This window comes from Tenrec ecaudatus, chromosome 3 (genome assembly GCF_050624435.1).
Source record: "Tenrec ecaudatus isolate mTenEca1 chromosome 3, mTenEca1.hap1, whole genome shotgun sequence".
Taxonomy (NCBI): Eukaryota; Metazoa; Chordata; class Mammalia; order Afrosoricida; family Tenrecidae; genus Tenrec; species Tenrec ecaudatus.
The window spans coordinates 128,139,255-128,161,937 of NC_134532.1; the positions used below are offsets into that span (position 1 = coordinate 128,139,255).

The 22,683-nt window shown below is 41.4% G+C and overlaps 1 protein-coding gene across 1 annotated transcript; it reads left to right on the forward strand.

Moving 5' to 3' along the window:
• The first annotated feature begins 8,458 nt into the window (after nucleotides 1-8,458).
• Nucleotides 8,459-22,683, forward strand: HPGDS (hematopoietic prostaglandin D synthase). Its single transcript, XM_075544875.1, has 5 exons — nucleotides 8,459-8,591; nucleotides 10,404-10,496; nucleotides 12,837-12,946; nucleotides 17,908-18,006; nucleotides 21,770-22,683. Exons 1-5 carry the CDS (start codon nucleotides 8,459-8,461, stop codon nucleotides 21,932-21,934), a joined length of 600 nt encoding a protein of 199 aa, XP_075400990.1. The 3' UTR covers nucleotides 21,935-22,683.

The window sequence follows — 22,683 nt, forward strand, 5'->3', positions numbered from 1 at the left end:
TTAGGCAGTAAAGGCTGGAACAAAATAGAATTGTTCTAACAGAGATGTACTGCTGAATGCAACAAGAAGACCACTTTTTCTTGTAGATGCTATTCTCTATACTATTTTTATCATTTATCTCAAACTTCCTAATCTGTTTCCATTGGCCACAGAAACATTTACTAGGGCTTCTTTGTTTGTTTTTATGCAAAGGGTTTTTGCAATAAAGGACGTTCTTTTGGAATCAGCGAATGTTTTCCATTTTGTTTCTTCTCCATTCCTATTAAAACATACATGTGTAAACTGAAAAATATAGCTCTTCAAGATTGTAATTTTGTGGCTGGGGAAATCAAGAAAGTTGATTTCTACACACAAGACTGAGCAAATTAGACGTACATTCAGTGGAAAATATAATTCAGAATTATGCAAGTAACTACAGGAATGTGATGCTGAAGTACAGCCTCACTACCGAGTTATGACTGTTGAAAGGATGTTCTAGAAGGAAAGATAAGCATTAGTCAGATGCTCAGGCCCTGTGCCAAATCTCAGATTTAAAGATGTGTTTGTAAAGTACAGCTAGCTATTGATTTCTGCTAAAAGGTTTTAAATGTCTTCTTTACTTCAGTGAAATAAAACTGGATTATATTACAAATATCAACCACCCAAATCCTTTGTTTTTATTCAGAATTCAGGAGCATATATATATATATATATATATAGTTTGACTAAACAGACATAAACCTGTTGTAGTGTTAACTTTTTAAAAATCATTTATGGGGGGGGGTTCATACAACTCTTATCACACTCCATACACACATCCATTGTGTCAAGCACATTTGTTGCCATCATCATTCTCAAAACATTTGCTTTCTACTTGAGCCCTTGGTATCAGCTCCTCATTTTTATCCCTCCCTCCCCGCCTCCCTCCTCACAAACCTCTGATAATTTATAAATTATTATTATTTTGTCATATCTTACACTGTCTGACATCTTCCCTCACCCACTTTTCTGTTGTTCTTCCCCCAGGGAGGGGGTTATATGTAGATCATTGTGATCAGTTTCCCCTTTCTACCCTACTTTCCCCTTACCTTCCTGGTATCACTGCTCTCATTTTGATCCTGAGTGGTTTATCTGTCCTGGATTCCCTGTGTTTCTAGCTCTTATCTGTACCAGTATTCAACCTCTGGTCTAGCTGGATTTGTAAGGTAGAATTGGGATCATGATAGTGGGGGTGGGGGAAAGGGAGGGGAGGAAGCATTAAAGAACTAGAGGAAAAGTGTACGTTGCATCGTTGCTATACTGCATCCTGACATGCTGGTCTCCTCCCCATGACGATTCTGTAAGGAGATGTCCAGTTGCCTACAGATGGGCTTTGGATGTCCATTCCACATTCCCCTCATTCACAATGATATGATTTTTGTTCTTTGATGCCTGATACCTGATCCCATAGACACCTTGTGACCATGCAGGCTGGTGTGCTTCTTCCATGCGGGCTTTGTTGCTTCTCAGCTAGATGGCAGCTTGTTTATCGTCAAGCCTTTAAGACCCGAGATGCTATATCTTTTGATAGCCATCAGCTTTCTTTAGCACATTTGCTTATGCACCTGCTTTGTCTTCAGTGATTGCGTTGGGAAGGTGAGCATCATGGAATGCCAGTTTAATAGAACAAACTATTCATGCATTGAGAGAGTACTTGAGTGGAGGCCCAATGTCCATGAGCTACCTTAATAGTAAACCTATAAATATATGCACATAGTTCTATTTCCGTATTATATTGTTAATTTTAAATGCTAGCCATAAGGGGCAAAATGAATAGATATACAGATGTAATATTTAAAAGAATAAAGCATATTTTTAATGTTATGGAAATATTGCCTCTGCTGTCAAAAAATTTGTAAAACTTTATTTTAAATACTTCTCACATGGAAACTATCATTAGGAATGGTATTTTTTTCCATTTAGAAGCTTTTTTCTTTCTTTAAAATAAATGGGTCAACATATTCTGACAATTATCCCTCGTCTTCTGCAGATAAGAAGAATCCTTCCTTTTTGATATCATAAAATGCCTTCTTTTTTTCAGAAGGAGTTTTATTACAATAGAATCCCAGACAAGGAGCATAGAAATGCGATGCAGTTGAGTTCCAAACCAATTTTTCCCATAAGAAAAATGGATTAATCTGGTCTCGACCACCAAGTTTTTACCCTAACCTTCCCTTTTTACAAAACATTACACAGAAATTTCAAAGTAAATATGTTCAGACTTAAATAATATAATTTAAATAAGAAACACAACATTAAGAAGTTTGTAACAACCACAGTGTGGCCCATACCTTGAGAGTGACGAGGATCTGGATCTGCGGACACGGACGTGGAGAGGAGGTCTGGAGAGAGAGCCATTGTTTGGAAGGGGAATTCCCTTCCATAAAATCAACTGGTATCTGCTTTTCAGGAGTTTCCCCCCCTTTTTTGCCTTTTTTTACTATGACCTGGTTGACTTTCTCTTTTAAAAAAGTCTAATATGGTCAGCTGTTGGCATTTGTGTCACTGTTTTCTGAAAGGGTTTACTGAATGGTCATCAACAATATCGCTGACAGAGTTAAGCAGTTCCTTATCATGGTGATTCTTTTAAATAAACTCTTAGGACCCATGTTTTTTATCTAAAAACAGTACAAAATACACAAAAAATAATAAAATTCTAGCAAAACACTTGGAACACAGCCCAAAAAAGGCTTAAACTTTTACTAACAAAGCCAACCAACGCTCTGTGACCAAAACTCAAACTGCTTTTGTTTACGAAAATCACGTGCCTAGGGTCCACATCGATGTTTAGTTTGAGCTCTGATGCAAAATGTTCTCGACATTTCACGTTGAAATCAGAATATGTCGAATACTGATGTGGTTGAGTACTGGGGTTCTACTGTACTCTACATTTGTGTTTATGATTTTTGTACTCTCAGTTCTACATAACCTGGAGAACAGTCCCACGGTGGTGATGGGCCTTTAATGTATTCCCTAAATTCATACTTGGAATTTGTATATTTCTTCCCCAAGGGATTTTGGGGCGGTCGATCTCAGAATTTTCATCTCTACTCCCCCCACAGAGCAGTCCCCCAATATGGCTGTGGGCGGTGTGCCCTGTGTTTGCCTGAGGGCTGGGCTGGCCAATGAGTCTGCGGCGGGATTAGAAACGAAGCAGTTGGTCACCAGTTTCTAACAAGATGGCCACCTCCACAGCAATCCAGGGGCTCAGGGGACAAAAAAGGATTTCCTAGGAATTGCCCTCACCAGTGTCGAGAAGTAAACCGTGTGCCCCCAAAAGAACTGTAAGCTGCTTCACAAAGACAGTGCGCGCCATTCTACTGCGACCAGGAGCAACTGGAGTCTTCGCAGCTTGAGGGCCAGCTCCACGTCACGTGGCCACGCCAGCAGCGACCCCGACCCCCGCCGCGGTTTACGGCACCGCGGAGGGCTTTTACGGCGCTCTAGCGTTTTCACAGCACTCAGCTGAAGCACTTTCTTGCCTCCACAGCTGTAACTTGTTGCGCACGCTGCGGGACCTTCTTGTGCAGAGTAGGGCGCCTGAGTCTTGGTCCTCAAGATTTGGCCAGGGACACTACAGCTCGACGCGTGGAGATTTTTTAAATGGCTTTTTAAAAAAGCATTTTATTAGGGGCTCATACAACTCATCACAATCCATACATGCATCAATTGTGTAAAGCACATTTGTACATTCGTTGCCATCATCATTCTCAAAACATTTGCTTTCCACTTAAGCCCCAGGCATCAGCTCATTTTTCCTCTCCGCTCCCCCTCCCTCATGAACCATTGATAATTTATAAATTATTATTTTCTCATATCTTGCCCTGTACAACGTCTCCTTCACCCACTTTTCTGTTGTCTGTCCCCCAGGGAGGAGGTCACATGTAGATCCTTGTAATTGGCTCCCCATTTCCAACCTACCCTATCTCTACCCTCCCAGTATCGCCACTCACACCACTGGTCCTGAAGGGATCATCCTCCCTGGATTCCCTGTGTTTCCAGTTCCTATCTGCACCAGTGTACATCCTCTGGTCTAGTCAGACTTGGAAGGAAGAATTCGGATCATGATAGTGGTGGGGGGGAGCATTTAGGAACTAGAGGAAAGTTGTATGTTTCATTGTTGCTACATCGCACCCTGACTGGCTCGTCTCCTCCTGGACATCCTTCTGTAAGGGGATGTCCAGTGGCCTACAAATGGGCTTTGGTTCTCCACTCAGCGCACCACCCCTCTTTCACTATGGTAAGATTTTTTTGTTCTGATGATGCCTGATAGTAATACCTGATCCCTTCGACACTTCGTGATTGCACAGGTTGGTGTGCTTCTTCCATGTGGGCTTTGTTGCTTCTCAGCTAGATGGCCGCTTGTTTACCTTCAAGCCTTTAAGTCCCCAGACACTGTATCTTTTGATAGCCGGGCAACATCAGCTTTGGGCCGTATTTGAATAACTTTCTCCAAATTATGTTTACAATTCAAACTGGCCTTCCAGTGATGGGCTCAAGGGTCTTGGAGGTTACATGCTGATGAACCACGTGAGCACTGGCTCCTCCAACCTTACCAAGACTTTCAAGTAATGAGGTCACAGGATAAGCCTCCCAATGCTGCTGGACACCAAGGGACCCAGTCTAAGTTCAATCATTGGGACAGGACAGCCTCTTAGAGTGGGGACCTCCTTGATGTTCCTGGCAGAAAACCAGAATGCATGGGGTGGCTGGCCACTTGTGCAAGGCACTGATGTTCTCGGGGGGCTTGTCCGGATAAGGCTGTTATTGGCTGAATATTCTGGAGGGGAATGTGTTGCAGTCACGCCCGTTGGAAGACCACCGCACCGGCAGTGATGCCCCTCCGCTCCTCAGCTTCCCTCGGTGGCCTTTTCCCACACCTGTTATTTCTACTACAGCTCCCTTCAGTGAGCCGTGGCTTCATTTTGAGACAGCGTATTCATTAATATGTCGAGAGAGGGAGAACTATCTCATTGGAAGTCATCTACTGTAATTGTTGGTGTCTTCACTTTAGGAGGAAAGAAGAGTAAAAAATAAAGAGAGAGAGAGAGAGACATAGAAACTACTATTCTAGATAAACAAGTGGCCATCTAGCTGAGAATCAACAAAGTCCACATGGAAGAAGCACACCAGCCTTTGTGATCATGAGGTGTCAATGGGATCAGGTATCAGGCATCAAAGAACAAAAACTAATCATTGTGAAGGAGGGAGAATGTGGAGTGAACATCCAAAGCCCATCTGTAGGCAACTGGACATCGTCCTACAGAAGGGTCTCAGGGAGTAGACTAGCCAGTCAGTCAGTGCGGTATAGCACTGATGAAAAATACAACTTTCCTTTAGTTCTTCAATGTTTCCTCCCTCCCTGCCCCTCCACACACTATCATGATTCCAATTCTACCTTACAAATCCAGCTAGACCAGAGGATGTGCACTGATACAGATCGGAGCTGGAAACACAGGGAATCCAGGACAGATAAATCCCCCAGGACCACTGAGAGTAGTGATACCAGGAGGCTAAGAGTAAGGTGGGGTAGAAAGGGGGAACCGATCACAATGATCTAAATATAGCCTCCTCCCTGGGGGATGGACAACAGAAAAGTGGGTGAAGGGCAAGATCAGACAACGTAAGACAGGAAAAAATAATTTATAAATTATCAAGGGTTTGGGAGGGAAGGAGGGGAAATTGGCTGATAACCAAGGGCTCAAGTAGAAAGCAAATGTTTTGAGAATGATGATGGCAACAAATGTACAAATGTGCTTGGCACAATGGATGGATGTATAGATTGTGATAAAGAGTTGTATGTGCCCCAAATAAAATGATTAAAAAAAACACACACCCAAAAAACTACTATTCTGATGGTCTAATGGACCACATGAACAGAAGTTTCCATGAGCCTGAGACCAGAAGTAGTAGATGGCACCCAGACATCACTACCAACTGCTCAGAAAGAAATCACTTTAGGAAGTCATGGATAAAGTAGAACATATGGAACAAAAATTCACAGATACTGGTAGGACTCCCAGGACTTACTCAGTGGAAGGGTGTGCCCTATAAAGCAGCAGTTCTCAACCTGTCAGTCGCAACCCCTTTGGAGGTCGAACAACCCTTTCAGAGGGGTCGCCCGATTTATAACAGTAGCAAAATGACAGTTATGAAATAGCAATGAAAATAATGTTATAGTTGGGGGTCACCACAACTTGAGGAACTGTATGAAAGGGTCACAGCATTAGAAAGGTTGAGAACCACTGCTCTAAGGCTGCCAGTGAAACAGAATCATCAAGGACTTGTCCTCTTAGAATAATCAACCATTTGTGATCAGAAAGCAGGTACTCATGACAAAATTCAGAAGGGTTAGGGAAGAAGGAGAACTGGGAATGGGAAACACCAGGAGGAAGTAGGCTAAGTGATATGACAGTGTGGGGTTTGTAATTAATGGCATGGAATTAAATATGAATTGTTGCATTCAAAAGTGAATTGCTGTGTAAACCTTCATCCAATTCACAATAAAGCGGTAAAGGTGGTGGTTGAGGGGTGGGGGTGGGGAAGTGGAAGTCCAAATACCTGTACCTGTAAGTATAACCTTGAGGTTTTCCCTTCTTATGTTAATGAAGCCATATTAGAGTAGGATCGGCCCCAAACCTAATTATTTTTTGAGTGGCTCTTCTTATAAAGAAGGAACATGAGAGGGAGAGGTCTTGCGAAGACAGACACACATGGCACATGCACTACAAGTCCAGTCACATGAAGATTACCTGCAACCACTAGACACCGAGAGAGCAAAGCACTCTTCCTCTAGAGCTGACACCCTGAATTTAGACTTGTAGCCTCCCGGAATGAAGTGGGGTAGGGGGTGGGGAGTTTGTTCTTTGAAGCCACTCCTGGTGGCACATTTTATTACTGGCAGCCCCAGCTAATCAAGCATCATTTCCTGGCCCCTGAGCAACTCCAGATATCTCTAGCTGTAGTCCTCATGGATGCATGCATCTGAGTTTGATTTAATGCTAGATAGAACTTTGTTTTGAAGCCAACTCCAACGTTTCCTTTAATCTAATATTCTATGAATGGTCTTTAAAAAACTTCTTCTGAAGAAAACCAACTAAACTCATCACTTTAAGTAATTAATTTCTACTTACTTGATGGTGATGGTTATTCTTAGTGCACTGTATTCACAGTATTTAAATTCTTGACTAATGAGCTGAAATATTATTAATTATTAGTAATCCATGTTCAGCATTTGTGTTAAGTGCATTTCATGCATTACCTTTTAAAATACCCAAATCCATATTCATTTCTTTTTGTATAAAAGAGGGCATTGAGTGGAGGGTGCGCTCGATCTGATTCTGAAGATGTTTACACAACTCTTTGAAAGCGACTTAACTCAGGGAGTATATGTTAGGTGAATTCTATAGCGATGAAACTACTGGTGAAAACTGAAAACTGAAAGGAGGGCATTGGGATTCAGGGAGATTGTGTTATCGTGTCCCCAAAATAAGTGGCAGAATTAAACTTCAAATAAAAATGCTTTTCTCTTACTTATCAGATGATTATAAAATTACAACATATTCTTCCACAAAATCTTAGAAATCACTGGTTATAAATAATAAAAATGACACTATCCAGTCTTAGAAAATTCATAAACTTATAACAATGTGCATCTAACTAATATAACTGGATTTAGCAAATTTCTCAATAGCAAATACGTTTATTTTCTTCCTCTGAAGAGAGACTGGAGGAAGCTGCTAGCCACTATCCCATCTCAACAGAAGAAGCCAAACTGAGTTGTTTGTACAGTGCAAGCAACTCAATCAAACGCAGGAGCAGATAATAAAAGAGGGAAGAGAGGAATGTTTTCGGGGTTCTGTGAGTCAGACTAGCTGGCATTGAGTTTAGTTTTACATCCTAGATGGGAAACCCATGGTTGGAGGAATTATGACGACGACAGGTGGGCCCAGCTTATTCCTCTTGCATTTACCCAATTTCTCCCCAGCCATCCTCATAAACTCTGAGATAGCTGCATCACTAAAGAAAAAGAGCAAAATTAAAAAGTCACATATGATAAGAGATTGACAGCAGGACAACAACATCTTTAAATGTAGTTTTCTTTTTTTCAAAGAATTTGACGTCAATCTCTAATGGTTAAGTAAATGTGTGGGCAGGTTTTTAATCTGATGTGTTTTTCATAAATAAAATTTGAATGTGGCAATTTCACTGGACGATGAGAGGAAATGAGATAAATGAGGAGAGGCATGGTCTTATCTCTATTAAGTCTTTCCAGTATGCTAGTACGAGAGAGATTTGTAATTTTAGTTGGGAAATATCCTCTAAGATCCCCAGTCATCTCAAAAGATATCAAAGTTTCAAAGGAGTACCAAAAGAAAATGTCGACACGTTTCTAAACGGCTGTTAAGCAATCTTCCCCTTCTTTTTGCAGAATCACACTATGCCACACTACAAACTCACTTACTTTAATATGAGGGGGAGAGCCGAAATTATTCGCTATATATTTGCCTATTTGGACAAAAAGTATGAAGACCACAGAATAGAACAAGCTGACTGGCCTCAAATCAAATCAAGTAAGTAGCACTAATAGTTCATGAAAAGCAACTGTCAGCATCCTTTGTCTTTTCTCTGGAAAATGAAAAAACAAAATTTGGGTGTGTGTGTGTGTGTGTGTGTGTTTTAAAGAAAGCTCTTGTAGATTTAAACTGAGAAACAACAGTTGGCAAAACAAATAAATGGCACTTGACTCAGGCAAATTTGCTATTAGAGGCTACAGCACAAGCCTCACTTACTCAAAAAGCAAACAAAGCCTCCCACTTAACTGCCATCGAGTCAAGTCTGACTCACTGTGAACAGAGAAGTGCTCCCGTGGGCTTCCAAGAGTGATCCCCTTTCCGGGAGAAGATGGCTCACCATGGCATCCTAGATGACACATAAAGTCCGTATAAAACAATCAGCAGGAAGCGTTGGCAGAGAAACTAAGTTGAAGGAATACGAGGGCAGCATTCTCGACAACTGAAAAGAGGCGGGCATGCTGCAAGTATCTGCAGCGTCTTGACAGCGTTCTCTTCTAGTATTCTAACACAAAACCAAACTCAACAGGGCTTAAATAATAAGGGAATTCATTGTATCTTTTAACTGAGAATACTTACAGGAGGCTGATTTCAAAGCCTGACCTTGACAAATTCACGGGGAACAAAATCACCTTGTCAATTTGGGCTTCTAAGTAGAATGATTTCTCTCCAAAAAGGATAGGCCATGGGCTTTTGAAACATCAGTGTATCTGAGGATACGTTGCTATCGTGAAGACTGGATTCATCCAAAACTAGAACTAAATGATGAAATGCATTGCCCTGCCTTATCATCAGAATGGTGTAAATCTATGGAGACATTTTCTCTGGGGAATCTGACCAGTCCAAGAAAAATGTCTAATAGATGCTGAAGAGTTAGAAGTCTCTCAATAGCCCAGCCCAGTCAATTGGCAAGCCCCTCCTATATACACTGATCTTCCAATTTGCTGCTTGCTATTAAAAATCACATCTGTAGCCCAAGCACAGCTCACCCCCATCCAGTCGATTTTGAGTCACAGGGACACGATACAACCAAGCAGAACTGCTCCTGAGTGCCTCTGAGGCCGGGCTGTTCCAGAGAGCAGACAGCCTGTCTTTCTGCGGCAGAGAGGCTGAGGGGTTCCGGCTGCTGACCTTGCATTTAGCAGCCCGTTATGTAGCCAGAACGCCACCAGCATGCCTTCAAGAGCTCCTTATGTCTTGGCATCTATCTTCCCTGGGGTCTAGAAGGTTGCCAATACATTGACCTGGGCGCAAGATAAAAGGGGTTGCAGGACACACCCCAGGGAAGTTCCCCCTTTCCTTGGGACCCAGGCTATGATAGCATTATGAGGACATCATATCTTTAAACCTCTTAAAACTAATTGGCTTATCACATCACATCACGGGGTCATGAGACATGGTTGCATAACTGTCACATTACATCATTACATAAGTGTCACGCCGCGGAGAATGGTGTTCTAGCCAAGTTGTCACAAGGGGAGATGAAATTCCTCATGAAAAGTTGTTTGGTTTTAAGGTAAGGAGTATATAAGATACAATAGAGTGCTGCATAGTTAATTCTAGGATAATTTTTAACTGAAAAATTGCTTATTCTCATGTGACTCCAGCTACAATTTTGCTGTTTCCACACAGATATGCTAAATCAGAGTCATCTGAGGATCTAGTTTAAATGGTGAGACTTGATTCAGCACATCTGAGGTGGAAATGTAAACTCTCAGCTGAAGCAGGATGAACCAGTTCAAAACGCTAGTAAAAACAGGTGTTATAGCTTGTGGCTTTGTTATAGAAATGAATTCTTTGTTTTATTTTAAGCTCTCCCATTTGGTAAAATTCCTGTATTAGAAGTGGATGGACTTGCCCTTCACCAGAGTCTAGCAATTGCAAGATACTTGACCAAAAACACAGGTAAAATGTTTGTTCATAACAACAAGAAAGTACATATTCCATATTCAATAATAGACTGTTTTTAAATTTTTGAACACTATATTAAAAAGGAGGTAGCCCCGAGGTGGTACAGATAAAAACGAAACCTAGTAACAGAAAGAAGGGCTGTCTGAGTCTCCCCAGAAGTGCTTCAGAAAACAAACCTGGTCATCTACTTCAGAGAAATCAGTCCCTGGAACGTGATGGCGCAGTGCCACTCTGGCTCGCATGTGCTCCTTGTTGAGTTGAAACTGACTGGATAGTAACTTGTTCGGCTTAGTTTGGTGCAAAGAAAAATGGAATTAAATGCTAGGAAATTATGAATGTACCATCTTTATCAGTTTTTTGTTTCCCAGGTAATTAATTTTGTCACATTGCTCTCTCACTCCTTCTGCCTTCCTCCCCCCACCCCCATTCCTTCTGCCCCTCTCCCAAGTCTTCATTGAAATTTAACTGAAAATTTGGATAGGAATGTCTCACCCCCAAACTTTTGAGAGTAGGATACGATGCTGTTAATTCATACGGCCCTTCTAGCCATAATTCTTTATGTTTGTATTATAAATTCTAGCCTGTAAGCTTATGATTATAATCAAATTTTGGAGGGAGTTCTTTGTTATGCTGGTAGATAAGGTTAAGGTGGAAGGTGTGTAGTGAGCTCTTTGTCGACCACCATCTTTGAGCTGGGCACTGTTGTTTGCTTCTGCCATTCAAGAGGCTTCGTTGGGATGCAATACAAATGCTGCTCTTGTTTTCTAGTCGGGAGATTATGCTTCTATCTGGCAGGCTACGAATTGTGATGATTCCCCTTCCAGTTACAGTTCGGGTATACTCACTGTTAGCAAATCCAGGTCCATTCCAATCTCACTTTGTTGGCCATGACTGAATTAGGAAGAAATGGTTTGAAGCCCTGGTTCAATGTCTGTCCTCATTGGACATAAGTGTCATGCAGGAACCAATTTGTCTGTTTTAATGATGCCTATAGATTTACTTGAGCCTGACCCATAGTCCGAGCCTCATAATTGTTCGGTGAATGAAGAAAGAAGAGCTAGCTAGTGTGAGAGAGGATGTGATTACTCCATTTGGGGATTCATTGAAGAGTCAAAAAGATGCTTGGAGAAATATCTGATAAGAAACAGAACATGACTCTGAAATTTAAGTCTGAAAATATTGAATGAGGAATCATCTGTGTGGAAATATAAACCCGCAAATCCAAACTCATTGCCATTGAGCCTATTCCAACTCCAAGTGACCCTACAGGACAGGGTGCAATGGCCCCTGTGGGTTTCTGAGACTGTCAATCTTGATAGGAGTAAGCATTTGTCTTCCCCCAATGCAGCTGCTGCTGCCCACGGTTTCAAACTGCTGACCTTGAGGTTAACAGCACAAAGCATGACCTACAATGTCACCGGGGCTCCTGTGGAAGTCACAGCAGGAACAAAAAGGGATGAAGAGAACCTATGAGCGTGCAGGTAGATGTTTAAAGGTCGGAAAGAGCAATCTACCGTACTCATCACATAAAAGACAATAGATAAATAATAGTCTATAAAGAAACTGAAGGTCACCAAAGCATTTTCTTTCACTTTTGATGGCTTTATCACAGTACAGTGTATCAGCAATTCACCCATTGTCAGGACGTTCTTCCTTCAACTGATGTATCAAAGCAATTCACTTTTGAATACCTCTGCACGGAAGAATTTTCAGTTGATACCAGTAGTGAGAAAACATTTTGGAAAATTCTTTTTAAAAAAACAAAACCCCCAAACTCTCAACAAATAGATGAGGAAAACATCAAGAGAACAAACTTACAGCTTCCCGGCAGAAAATAAACATTCCTGGCAAATGATATCAAAACTATCTTCAAGTAGAAATACAATTATTTTGCAAAAAGAATATAATGTGTATTCAGGTTAATTTTTATAGTGTTGCTATAAAACATTGAAAGCCAAACAAAGCAGTAGATGATCAATACCTGTAGGCATCTGTACACAAAGGAATCCTTTGGGGCTGAAGTGAGGGTCCACTTAGGTATTGGTAAGGAATGCCCTCTAGGATGTAGGGCATGACAAGGGGCCATATAGAATCTTATTTGCCTATATTTTTGTAAAGAAAAAAGAAAATGCATAAGAAGTGGTAAACATGATTTCCAATAAAGTGCGTAGGTACGGGGCAAAATGAGGCGGACGAAGTAGGAATGAAGACTAGCTGCCTTTGGATAGTTTTAGATTTTTAAACTATATGTTTATATTGCCTTTGAAAGGTCTTGTATAGTAAGTTAACTTGAGTATACTTATGAGTATTAAATAACACCTCTCTCTTCCGTAGACTTGGCTGGGAAAACAGAATTGGAACAATGTCAAGTTGATGCTGTCGTGGACACGTTGGATGACTTCATGTCATGTTTTCCATGGGGAGAGAAAAACCAGGACATAAAAGTAATGCGATTTGTTTGCTGTAGTTGTGTCATTATGAATCCTATACCCCCGTGAACCATTGTGCTGGGCTCTCATGGAGAGCTAGCCTGTGTATCACAGAACAAAACACTGCTCGGTCCTGCACTGGCTTCCCAATATCACTAGCGTCAGCTATTGCCTTTGCACTGGACAGAGCCCCAGAGAAGATAAACGTCTTGCTGCCAATGTTTGGAAGACAAGTAGGGAAGAGAGGGCCGAGAGTCCCACAGTTTAGCATACAGAGTGCATATGCTTATTTGATCCCTCTATTTTTAATATCATATCTGACACAGCCCCCAGTCTAGAGTCTAACATCCTCTGGCGCAGTGGTGGTCTGCAAACTCAGCAGTCCCAAACCCCCAGCTGCTGAAGGAGAAACACGGACTTTGATTCCCAGGAGGGTTACAGTCTTAGACCCTCACAGGGGCAGTCTTACCCTGTCCAGAAGGGCTGCTGGGAGTTGCCCATTGACTGCCGTCGACTCTGTGGCAGTGAGTTTGGGCTGTGTCTTTATTGGAGCCGTTTGCGGGGAGTCTCTGGGTGGTATCAATGAGTGCCCAACGACTAACCAGAACATTGGAAGTTCAACCCACCGAGACGCACCTCTGAATATGGTGTGGCAGTCAATTTCGGAAAGGTCACAGCCTTAAACTCTATGGAGCATTTTCCCTCTGCACACATTAGAATAAAAGAGGGTTTTATTTCTTCCTACCATGAGTAGGAATCTACAATGTTCTTTTGCTAACAAAGTAGAGGAAGGAATTTATGAGACAGTCTCAAGTTATACTTACTTTTTCTTTTTTAACAGCTTTCCACAAATAATCTTTTTTACCCCATCCCATCCATCCTGTCTCCTTAACCTCCATACCAGAAGACACCCTCTGTCATTTTGGGGGTTATTAGAAGATTGTATGTTGAACATTGGCTTGGTTTTCAGACTTCCCGTCACAAGTACATTCATTTGTTTGCTTTCCAGTGTCAGAGTTTGTTTGCCCTTGTTTCCTCCGGTTTCCCACTTCCTTGTGACTTTATCTTTGAATATTCATTTATTTCAGGTTTTTCACATCCAAGATAATTATTCTTTCAGGATGATTTTCTTACAATTAAATATTGATCTGCTGCAAAATACAAATATCCATTGTAATATAGGCAGAAGAATATAAAGCCAATGAATAAGACTGAAGTCTTAAACAAAATATAGAATTCCTTCCCCAAAATTGCATTTATTATAGTTTTGCAGTGAAAACAAATAGATATTTACGTCCCACCCACCATCTCTATCCAGACTTCTAAGCAAACCTCCTCTTATCCTTGTTCTTGGTATGGAACCCAGGCATTTATTCTGCGACACAGTACATTAGAGCACATTTCACCGTATTTTGTTTTAAAATGTGTTTATTTGTTGTCATTCCCTTCCTGTGGAGTATATCACTGGGGCAGGAATTATGCACGGGTGTGTAATCAACATTACTAAAGTGCCTTTTACGTCTACAACCAATCATTAAGTTGATCCTGCCACAGAGTGACCCTACAGTAAAGGGAAGAGGCTCCTGATAGAGTTTCCGAGGCTCCAATTACCAGCCTTCGTGCTGAATGCCGCTGAATGCTTAGCCACCGCACCACCAGACTAAGTGCCTTTTACCCAGGAGGAACACAGCCTTGCTGAGTGACTGATAAGAAAAGCTAGAGTTTTGCCACAGACGCACCAGGTCATGGCAAATGCTGTGTTAGATTCTGTAAACACATCATCTCCGTCAGTACTTAACAGGCCTCCCATGAGGTAAGTGCTTTCCAGTCATGCTTGCTTTTGACATGAAGAAACATAGAGCACCTGTGGAGTGGCCCAGGCCTTCCAAAAAGTAATGGAAGAGCTATGATCTCAGTCCAGACAGCCGGGCTCCAGAACCGATAGCCTCATCACCAGTCACACTATCTCGCAAGTGAATGACTTCTGCCCACGGCATCTCTGTATAAAGAAACGGTCCTTACCCTCATTCTCCAGATAAGAAACCTGTCTGAGGCTGGTTCGTGGTTAGTGGTGGACCAGGGATCCCACTGCCAGTCTCTCCAATTTAGGTCTCATGTTTTAACAAAACAACATGTACAGAGGCCAAATGGCGCCAAGCAAGAATATGTGTATATATTATAGATAACAGCTAATTTCCAAAAGCCAAACGACAAAACAAATGGCCCCTTACCAATTTAATTGAACATATTCTAAATATTCTTTATTGAAGACCTTCTGAACTGAATAGATATAATTGGTCATAAAAGTGCCATTTTGTCCGACATCTTCGCGAGGCTGCTGCAGTGGTAGCTGCTCTCCAAGCCGATGCCGCCAAAGGACAGAAGGATGCCAGGAGTCAGCCAAGGAGGACAAAGACCCAATGAACACATCTGGGGGCAAGGCGAAGAAGTTCTCCGAAGGCAAAGTTCGGGACAAGCTCAGTAACCTGGTCTTGTTCGGCAAAGCCACATATGACAAGCTCTGTAAGGAAATTCCCAACAAAAGCTTACCACCCCAGCTGTCGTCTGGGAGAGCCCCTGGCCAGGGCAGCCCTCCAGGTGCGGGTTCCAAAGCACAGAGCTCAAGTCACTTACACCAGGGACCCCAAGGGTGGAGACGCCCCAGCAGCCGGTGAAGATGCATGAGCGGGTCCGACAACTGCACATTTTGAACAAGAACATTTTATTAGCTCAAAAAAATAATTGGTCATAAAAGTATTTTGGCCCCCGAGTCCTTGATATAAATGTGAGGATTGTGAGGGATGGAGCTCTACACGCACCCGCACGCGCAACCAGGACAAAGTCTTCACTGAAAGCGACCCTCTGGTGGTAGAAGTATCACAAGTCTTTTTGACAGGAATTGAGGCAGGCTCCACAGTGAGACGGTGAGGCTTGGATCCCGCTTGCCTTCTTAGTAGCTGTGGTTTATGTTCTTCATCTTAAAACGGGATATCACCGACTCCACGTTGACGCACACTGGGAGGACTCCTGGCTTTGGAGACAGATTTCAGAACATGCCACGTTTCCTTTGATCAGTAGAGACAAATGGGTACATAATCATCAATCTAGGAAAAGTATTTAAAAGCGTTTGTTTCACTGGCCAAAGATCTTACTGATGGAACGTCTACCAAGTTTCCGAATGTGCATGGCCTCTATTTTCGTCTCTTCTGTGGCTAAGCTCCCTACTGAAGCCCCCTCCCATGGGAAATCTTCTCTGAACTTGCATGAGAAGGGTAACATGCTATCTTTTTATTAGGATAACATGTCAAACCTTAAAGAACAGTTGTAAAGGATGTAACAATGCAAATTTCTGAATGAATCACACGATGGAGGACCAGGTTGCAGAAATATCGGTGGTGGCCCCAGCGGAAAAGCAGCACTGGTTCTTTTGTCCTCTGCGTCTAGTCTTCTTGCAGTAGATTGCTTTGCTGCCACCTTGTGGTCAAGTACTTTAATACAAAATTCGAAAGCATAATCATGCAGTGTTAGATGGATAGTACAAATACTCCTTTCTTAATTGCTTGCTGGGAGAGTGGAGGGTGAGTGGGTTGGAAAGGGGGAACTGATTACAAGGATCCACATGTGACCTCTTCCTTGGGAGAGGGACAGCAGAGAAGGGGGGAAGGGAGACTCCGGATAGGGCAAGATATGACAAAATAACGATGTATAAATTACCAAGGGCATATGAGGGAGGGGGGAATGGGGAGGGAGGGGGGGGAAAGAGGACCTGATGCAAGGGGCTTAAGTGGAGAGCAAATGCCTTGAGAATGATTGGGGCAGGGAATGTATGGATGTGCTTTATACAATTGATGTATGTATATGTATGGATTGTGGTAAGAGTTGTATGAGTCCCTAATAAAATGTAAAAGAAGAAAAGAGAAAAAAATGATTAGGGCAAAGACTGTACAGATGTGCTTTATACAATTGATGTATGTATATGTATGAACTGTGAAAAGAATTGTATGAGCCCCAATAAATTGTTAAAAAAGTCTATCCAATGCATATTAATTACAGATATTTCTGCCCTCAATTTAAGATTTTTAAGAGAAAATTAAAGAAGTAAGCCTCTACCATTGGCTGCCCTGACAGCCCTCAAATTTGCCACTAGTATGACTTGAATACGCAATCTCTTTGTATTTCTGTTTCCTCATGAGAAAAAATGAGGTAGCAATTAAGAGTGAGCAGGATTCAGGGACTCCTGATGGTCCAGTTCCAATATTAAATGATTTAGCAGTGTAGATTTTAAAACAATGCTTTGGATATATATATATATATATATATATATATATATATATATATATATATATATATATATAAATCTCATTATATTGCCAAAAAAGCCAAAATGGAAGGAATTGATTACCATCTCAGTCTGAACAAACTCACACCTTGAGGTGTCCTAATGAGAGATTCCATGGGAAGCTACTGAATGAAGCAGGAGGCATCTGCATATTGTTAATAAGCTTTCCTCCGATCCCTGTGCCGCATTCTTCCTCACATAGCCCAGCTTCTGATGAATGATCCAGCAGCAGCCAGTGAACAGATGTGGTAAGAGGATTCAACTGTGATGCACACCGCTTTTGATTTTAAACCATAGTGTCCCGTTGTTCTATTTTGGCAGCTGCCTTTTGGTCCATGTAGAGGTTATGCCTGAGCATAATGTAATGTTCTAGAATTCCCATTCTTCTCAAAGCTATCCAGTTTACTTACTATAACCTACCCAGTCAATTGCCTTAGCTTAGGTAATAAAACACAAGTTAGGCCAAATTATTGTTTGGTTGTAGGACTTCAGGAATCCTTATTAGTTTAAATTTTTGGCTTAAATTTTAAGGATTATCTCCAGACAATTGTTTCATAGACTCATCAAGTCTCAATGGCTTTGAATTCCTTGAAAACCTCCCATTTTTCTTACAGTGATCTTTTTCACTCTATTCCAGGAAAAGATGTTTAATGAACTGCTCACACATGATGCACCTAATCTTCTGCAAGATTTGGACAAATATTTAGGAGAAAAAGAGTGGTTTGTTGGTAACTTTGTGAGTATATTCTGCATTTTAAAGAATATAAGCAAATCTGACATTTTACTAAATGGGTAATTATTTGTTAAGAAAATATTACCCACAGGTTAGAAAACAGAGCTAAAAGTAAAATCTATTGGGAAAAACTTTATTTTATAAAGTTATAACTAAAATTAATATCAAAGTGAACTAAATGAACCTGTGTCAAGCCAGTGCAGAAAGTACATAAAGACACGCTAAGGAACTATTTCAAGAAACTTGATTACATATCTCGAGGCAGATTATCTCCTCTGGCCAAAAGCATAAAACAAAATTCAGAAATGTCAGTGAACAGATTAATCTCTATTGATGGATAAAGCAAAAATGATTATATTGATTTCTTGGTCATTGAGAACCAAAACTTTCCATTTGAGACAAAGGATAGAAATGTAAGATCAGTGATTAACTAAAAGCCCTATTCTTGAATGCAGATTGCAGATGAACAGTAGAGATTCACAATGTCTTTCATCTTGTTGTGTGCTGTTGAGTGAATTCTGATGAACAGCAACCCTGTGTACAACAAAACAACACACTGTCTGCTCCTGGGCCCTCTTCAAATTGTTGCTATGTTTTATCCTGTTGTTGCGACCAGGCCATCTTGCTGAGACGTCATCTTTTCACTGACTCTCTTCTTCACTGAACACAATGTCTTTCTTTGGGGACTGGTCTCTCCTGATACATGACCAAAGGGAGTTGTGAGATGAAGTCTTGTCGTCCCCCTTCCTACAGAGCATTTGGATGGTAGTTTGTCTGAGTTCATCTTATTGGGGGACTTTAGAGCTCTTACAACAATCCATACATCATTCACATCAATCACATTTATCCATATGTGGCCATCATTATTTTCTAAACCTTTACTTTCTGTTGGAGCCCTTGAGAGACCATCCATGTGTGTTCTTCTGGAGGCCGTTGGTCTTTGCACTGTTCTTCCGGAACACCGCAATTCCCATGCACCAGTGCTTCTGCAGCCTCCCTTGTCCACTGACCGGCTTTCAGGCGCCCAAGGTTAAAAAGACCATGGCTTGAGTCAGGCACATCTAAGTCCTCAAAGTGATATATTTGCTTTGTAATCCATTAAAGAGGTTTTGGGTTTTTTTTGCACAAATGTGTCCCATGCTGTTTCCAGGGGTTCTGATTGTAGATCCAAGAAAAAGGAAATTCTTTACAACCTCAATCTTTTCTCCCTTTATCATAATGTTCTTTATTGGTCAAGTTGTGAGATTTTTTTCTTCTTTACATTGAGGTACAATCCTTACTAAAGGCTAGTCTTTGATTTCATCAGTAAGCACTTCAAGTCCTCTTGACTTCCTGCAAGCACGGTGTGTTGTCTGTCTGTCACAGGATGAGGCTTGTTCACACGTCTTCCCTCAAGCTGGCTGCTGCCTTCTTCATATAGTCATTGCTCTTATTTGCTCATCCAACAGGTTGATTAGTGTGGTCAAAGGATCCAACTCTGACGCACACCTGCCAACCATGCAGCGTTCCCTTGTTCTGTTCAGATGGGAGACTCTTGATCTGTATGTAGGTTCCTTGTGAATATAACAAGGGGTTCTGGAATTTCCCTTTCTTTAGAATGCAATACATAATTTTTATGATGTCAACTGCCTTTGTATTATAATTAAAAAACAACAACAAACCTAAACATCTTTCTGGCATTCTCTGCTTTTTAGTCTTCTGATAATCAGCAATGATTTCCAAATCTCATATTCATTTCTGCATCAGGTTTGTCTATAATTATGTACTGCTACACTTTTAAAAATTACCATCAGCAAAAAATTATGACATTAACGATATACTTTGATAATAACTACATTCTGCTGAGTTACCTTTCTTTGGATTGGGCATTAATCTGATGCCTCTCTCTTGATTGGCTGGAAGTTGTTCTCCAAGTTTTCTGGCAGTGTGGGTGTCCAGAATGACATCATTTGTAAAGTAACAAAAGGCCATAATTGTGTGACTCACCAGGTTCTCTCCTACCAGTAAACAGAATCTTGCCTAATCTCTTCCGTTTTATTCCACATATGTCTTTCACTCTGCCTAGAACTTTCTGATGCAATCCCTTTCAGAGCAGGTGGTGGGGATGGCTGGGTACCATCTGGTTCATCTGGTCTTAGGATCATGGATACACTATGTCTCCATGGCCCAGTAGTCCACTGGATCATTGCTTCCATGTATGTTTGGTTCTCATGACTCCTTTTTCCCTTTTCTCACTCACTGACTGCCATTGAGTCAAGGCTGACGTACAGTGAACCCACTGTAGGCATTCATGACTGTTACTCTCTACAAGTGTAGAAAGCCAAGTCTTTCTTCTGCGGCGCTGCTGGTGTTTTGAATTGCTGACTAGGCAGACTGCAGTACAACATGCAACCACTACACCACCAGCACACTCTTTCAGTTGCACCTTTTACAGACACTCACAAGCTACCAAGTCCCCCCTCCCACCCCTACCCCGGCTCTACTCACTAAAGTAGGCTGTAGAACACTGTCTTTGTTGGACTATGTGATACTTTAAAATGTTATTTTAATACAAAGAAAAGTCATTTGTCTCTCTCCTGAAACAATGGCCAACCCAGTCTTCCTGAATACCCTGCCACCCAGTTTTTGTTCTCCTTAGATGCTAAATGAAAGCAGAGCTAACAACGCTCCTTGGAGAATGGTCATTTCATCACTGCCCATTGGCATCGTCTTAGCGGACAGACGTGTCTCCCTGGATTATATCCTCCTTTCTAAAATAAAAACAACATGAGAAGAGCTGGTATAACCTCTTAGTCCTCAATGAATGCCTAATACCTAAACCTGTAAATAGTACACAGTAGGTGCTCGAGAAATGTGTTAGTGAATTGTGAATCCTGTAATAGATTCTTTTGGCTGATATTTAGTAAGCAAATTCATAAAACAAAAGCAATGTTTATTAAACTACATATTTATCCAGAACCCAATAACACCATACAAATTAGTTGCTAGTCACCAAGGGAGAACAAAATGGCACTACATTAGGATGGACCCATATGCTATCATCCCTAATCCACTGGTCAATCTTGGCCAGTCAGATCTATGATCACTAATGTGATGAAGTAGTATAATTTAACCTGAAATGCTTCACTTGAAACTTTCAACCCACCAGAGAGAAATCCCTGTTCTCGATAAAGTAGGAAAGCGAACATGAAGTTACCACACAAACTCTGAAGAGAGGACATTTTGCAGAAGTATTGTGGGACTGAAGAAATAAAAGACATAGCCAAATGAAATACACGGCCGGGGATGCAATTCTCCTTTGTAATTCTCCCTGTAAATATTTGAATCAATTAGAAAAGGAAGGTTTGAGTATTAGATAAGGTGGAAATGTATTGCCACACAAGGAGCAATTGGAAGAGGTCACAAAAAGAATATATGTTGAGTAATACCAGGGCTTCGGTTTGTGGGAAAATGGAATTGAAAAAAAATGCAATTTTCCCATGAACTTCTTGAAGCCCCTATCTATGAAGCACCTATCTAGTCAGATATGTATATACACAGGAAAACATCTTATACACTGAAATATTATTAGTGATCTCACTAGGTTATGAGTATCATGTTCTATGATGTTTTCCAATGCCTTGGTAGTACACATTTGGCTTTTGTAATACGACTATTTTGAATTAAACTTTCAGACAAAAAATTATGCTTAATTCTGGAATGCTGATACAGCATTTTACCTTATATATTCAAGCAAAATGACAGTGTTTTGTTTCCTTTAAATTAGGTAACCTGGGCAGATTTCTACTGGGATATTTGCAGTACTACGCTTCTGGTCTTTAAACCCGATTTGCTGGACACCCATCCCAGGCTAGTAACTTTACAAAAGAAAGTCCAAGCCATTCCAGCCATCGCTGACTGGATACTACGGAGGCCAGCAACCAAACTCTAGGTGATGCATGCTGCTGCTTCCAAATGCCCTTGAAAGCATTTTGCTTACCGCGTTTCCCCCTCCAAATTGCTTCACAGCGGCTTGATCTGCAGCAGCCTGGTCCAGATCTCAGTGAGGACACTATATTAGCTGCAATTGCTTACAGCTCTTCAGTGCACAAACCACTACACGACTACCTGACCCATCACGACCAGTGACGACTTAGAGCCCCCGGCGGTGGTCCCTGCCTAACTGACCCTCTCGTACAGGCAGGAAAGCAGGTAGCTGCCTCTTTGTTTCCCACCGACACACCACCTTGTCTGCAAAAACGGAGAAGTGGAAAGAGGGAGGGCCCAACACAGAAGAACAGACCACGAATGAAAAGTGATTGTGCTGGGGTGACATGGAAATTGCACACAGGTGGAGTTCAGAAGCCACTGCCTCCCTGGCGAAGGAACGGCAAACCACTGTGCATTCCCTCATTTGTACAGAGGGACACGGGGGAAGTGAACTTATGGGCAGAAAGGAGGAACACAGTTGTGACCAAAATGAAGAAACTCCAGAAGATTACCACTTGCAAAAACATCACATTACAGGACTAAAGATACTTCATGACACACTGAAAGAGCGAAGGACAAACTGCTATCCAAATTTAGCGTACAAAAATTCACCAAAGCATACAAGGAAGACAGGCAAAAGGCACGGACTGTTAACAATATTTAAAAAACAAAACTTAATCAACAATTAACTTGCTGTTGCTGTATTTTAAA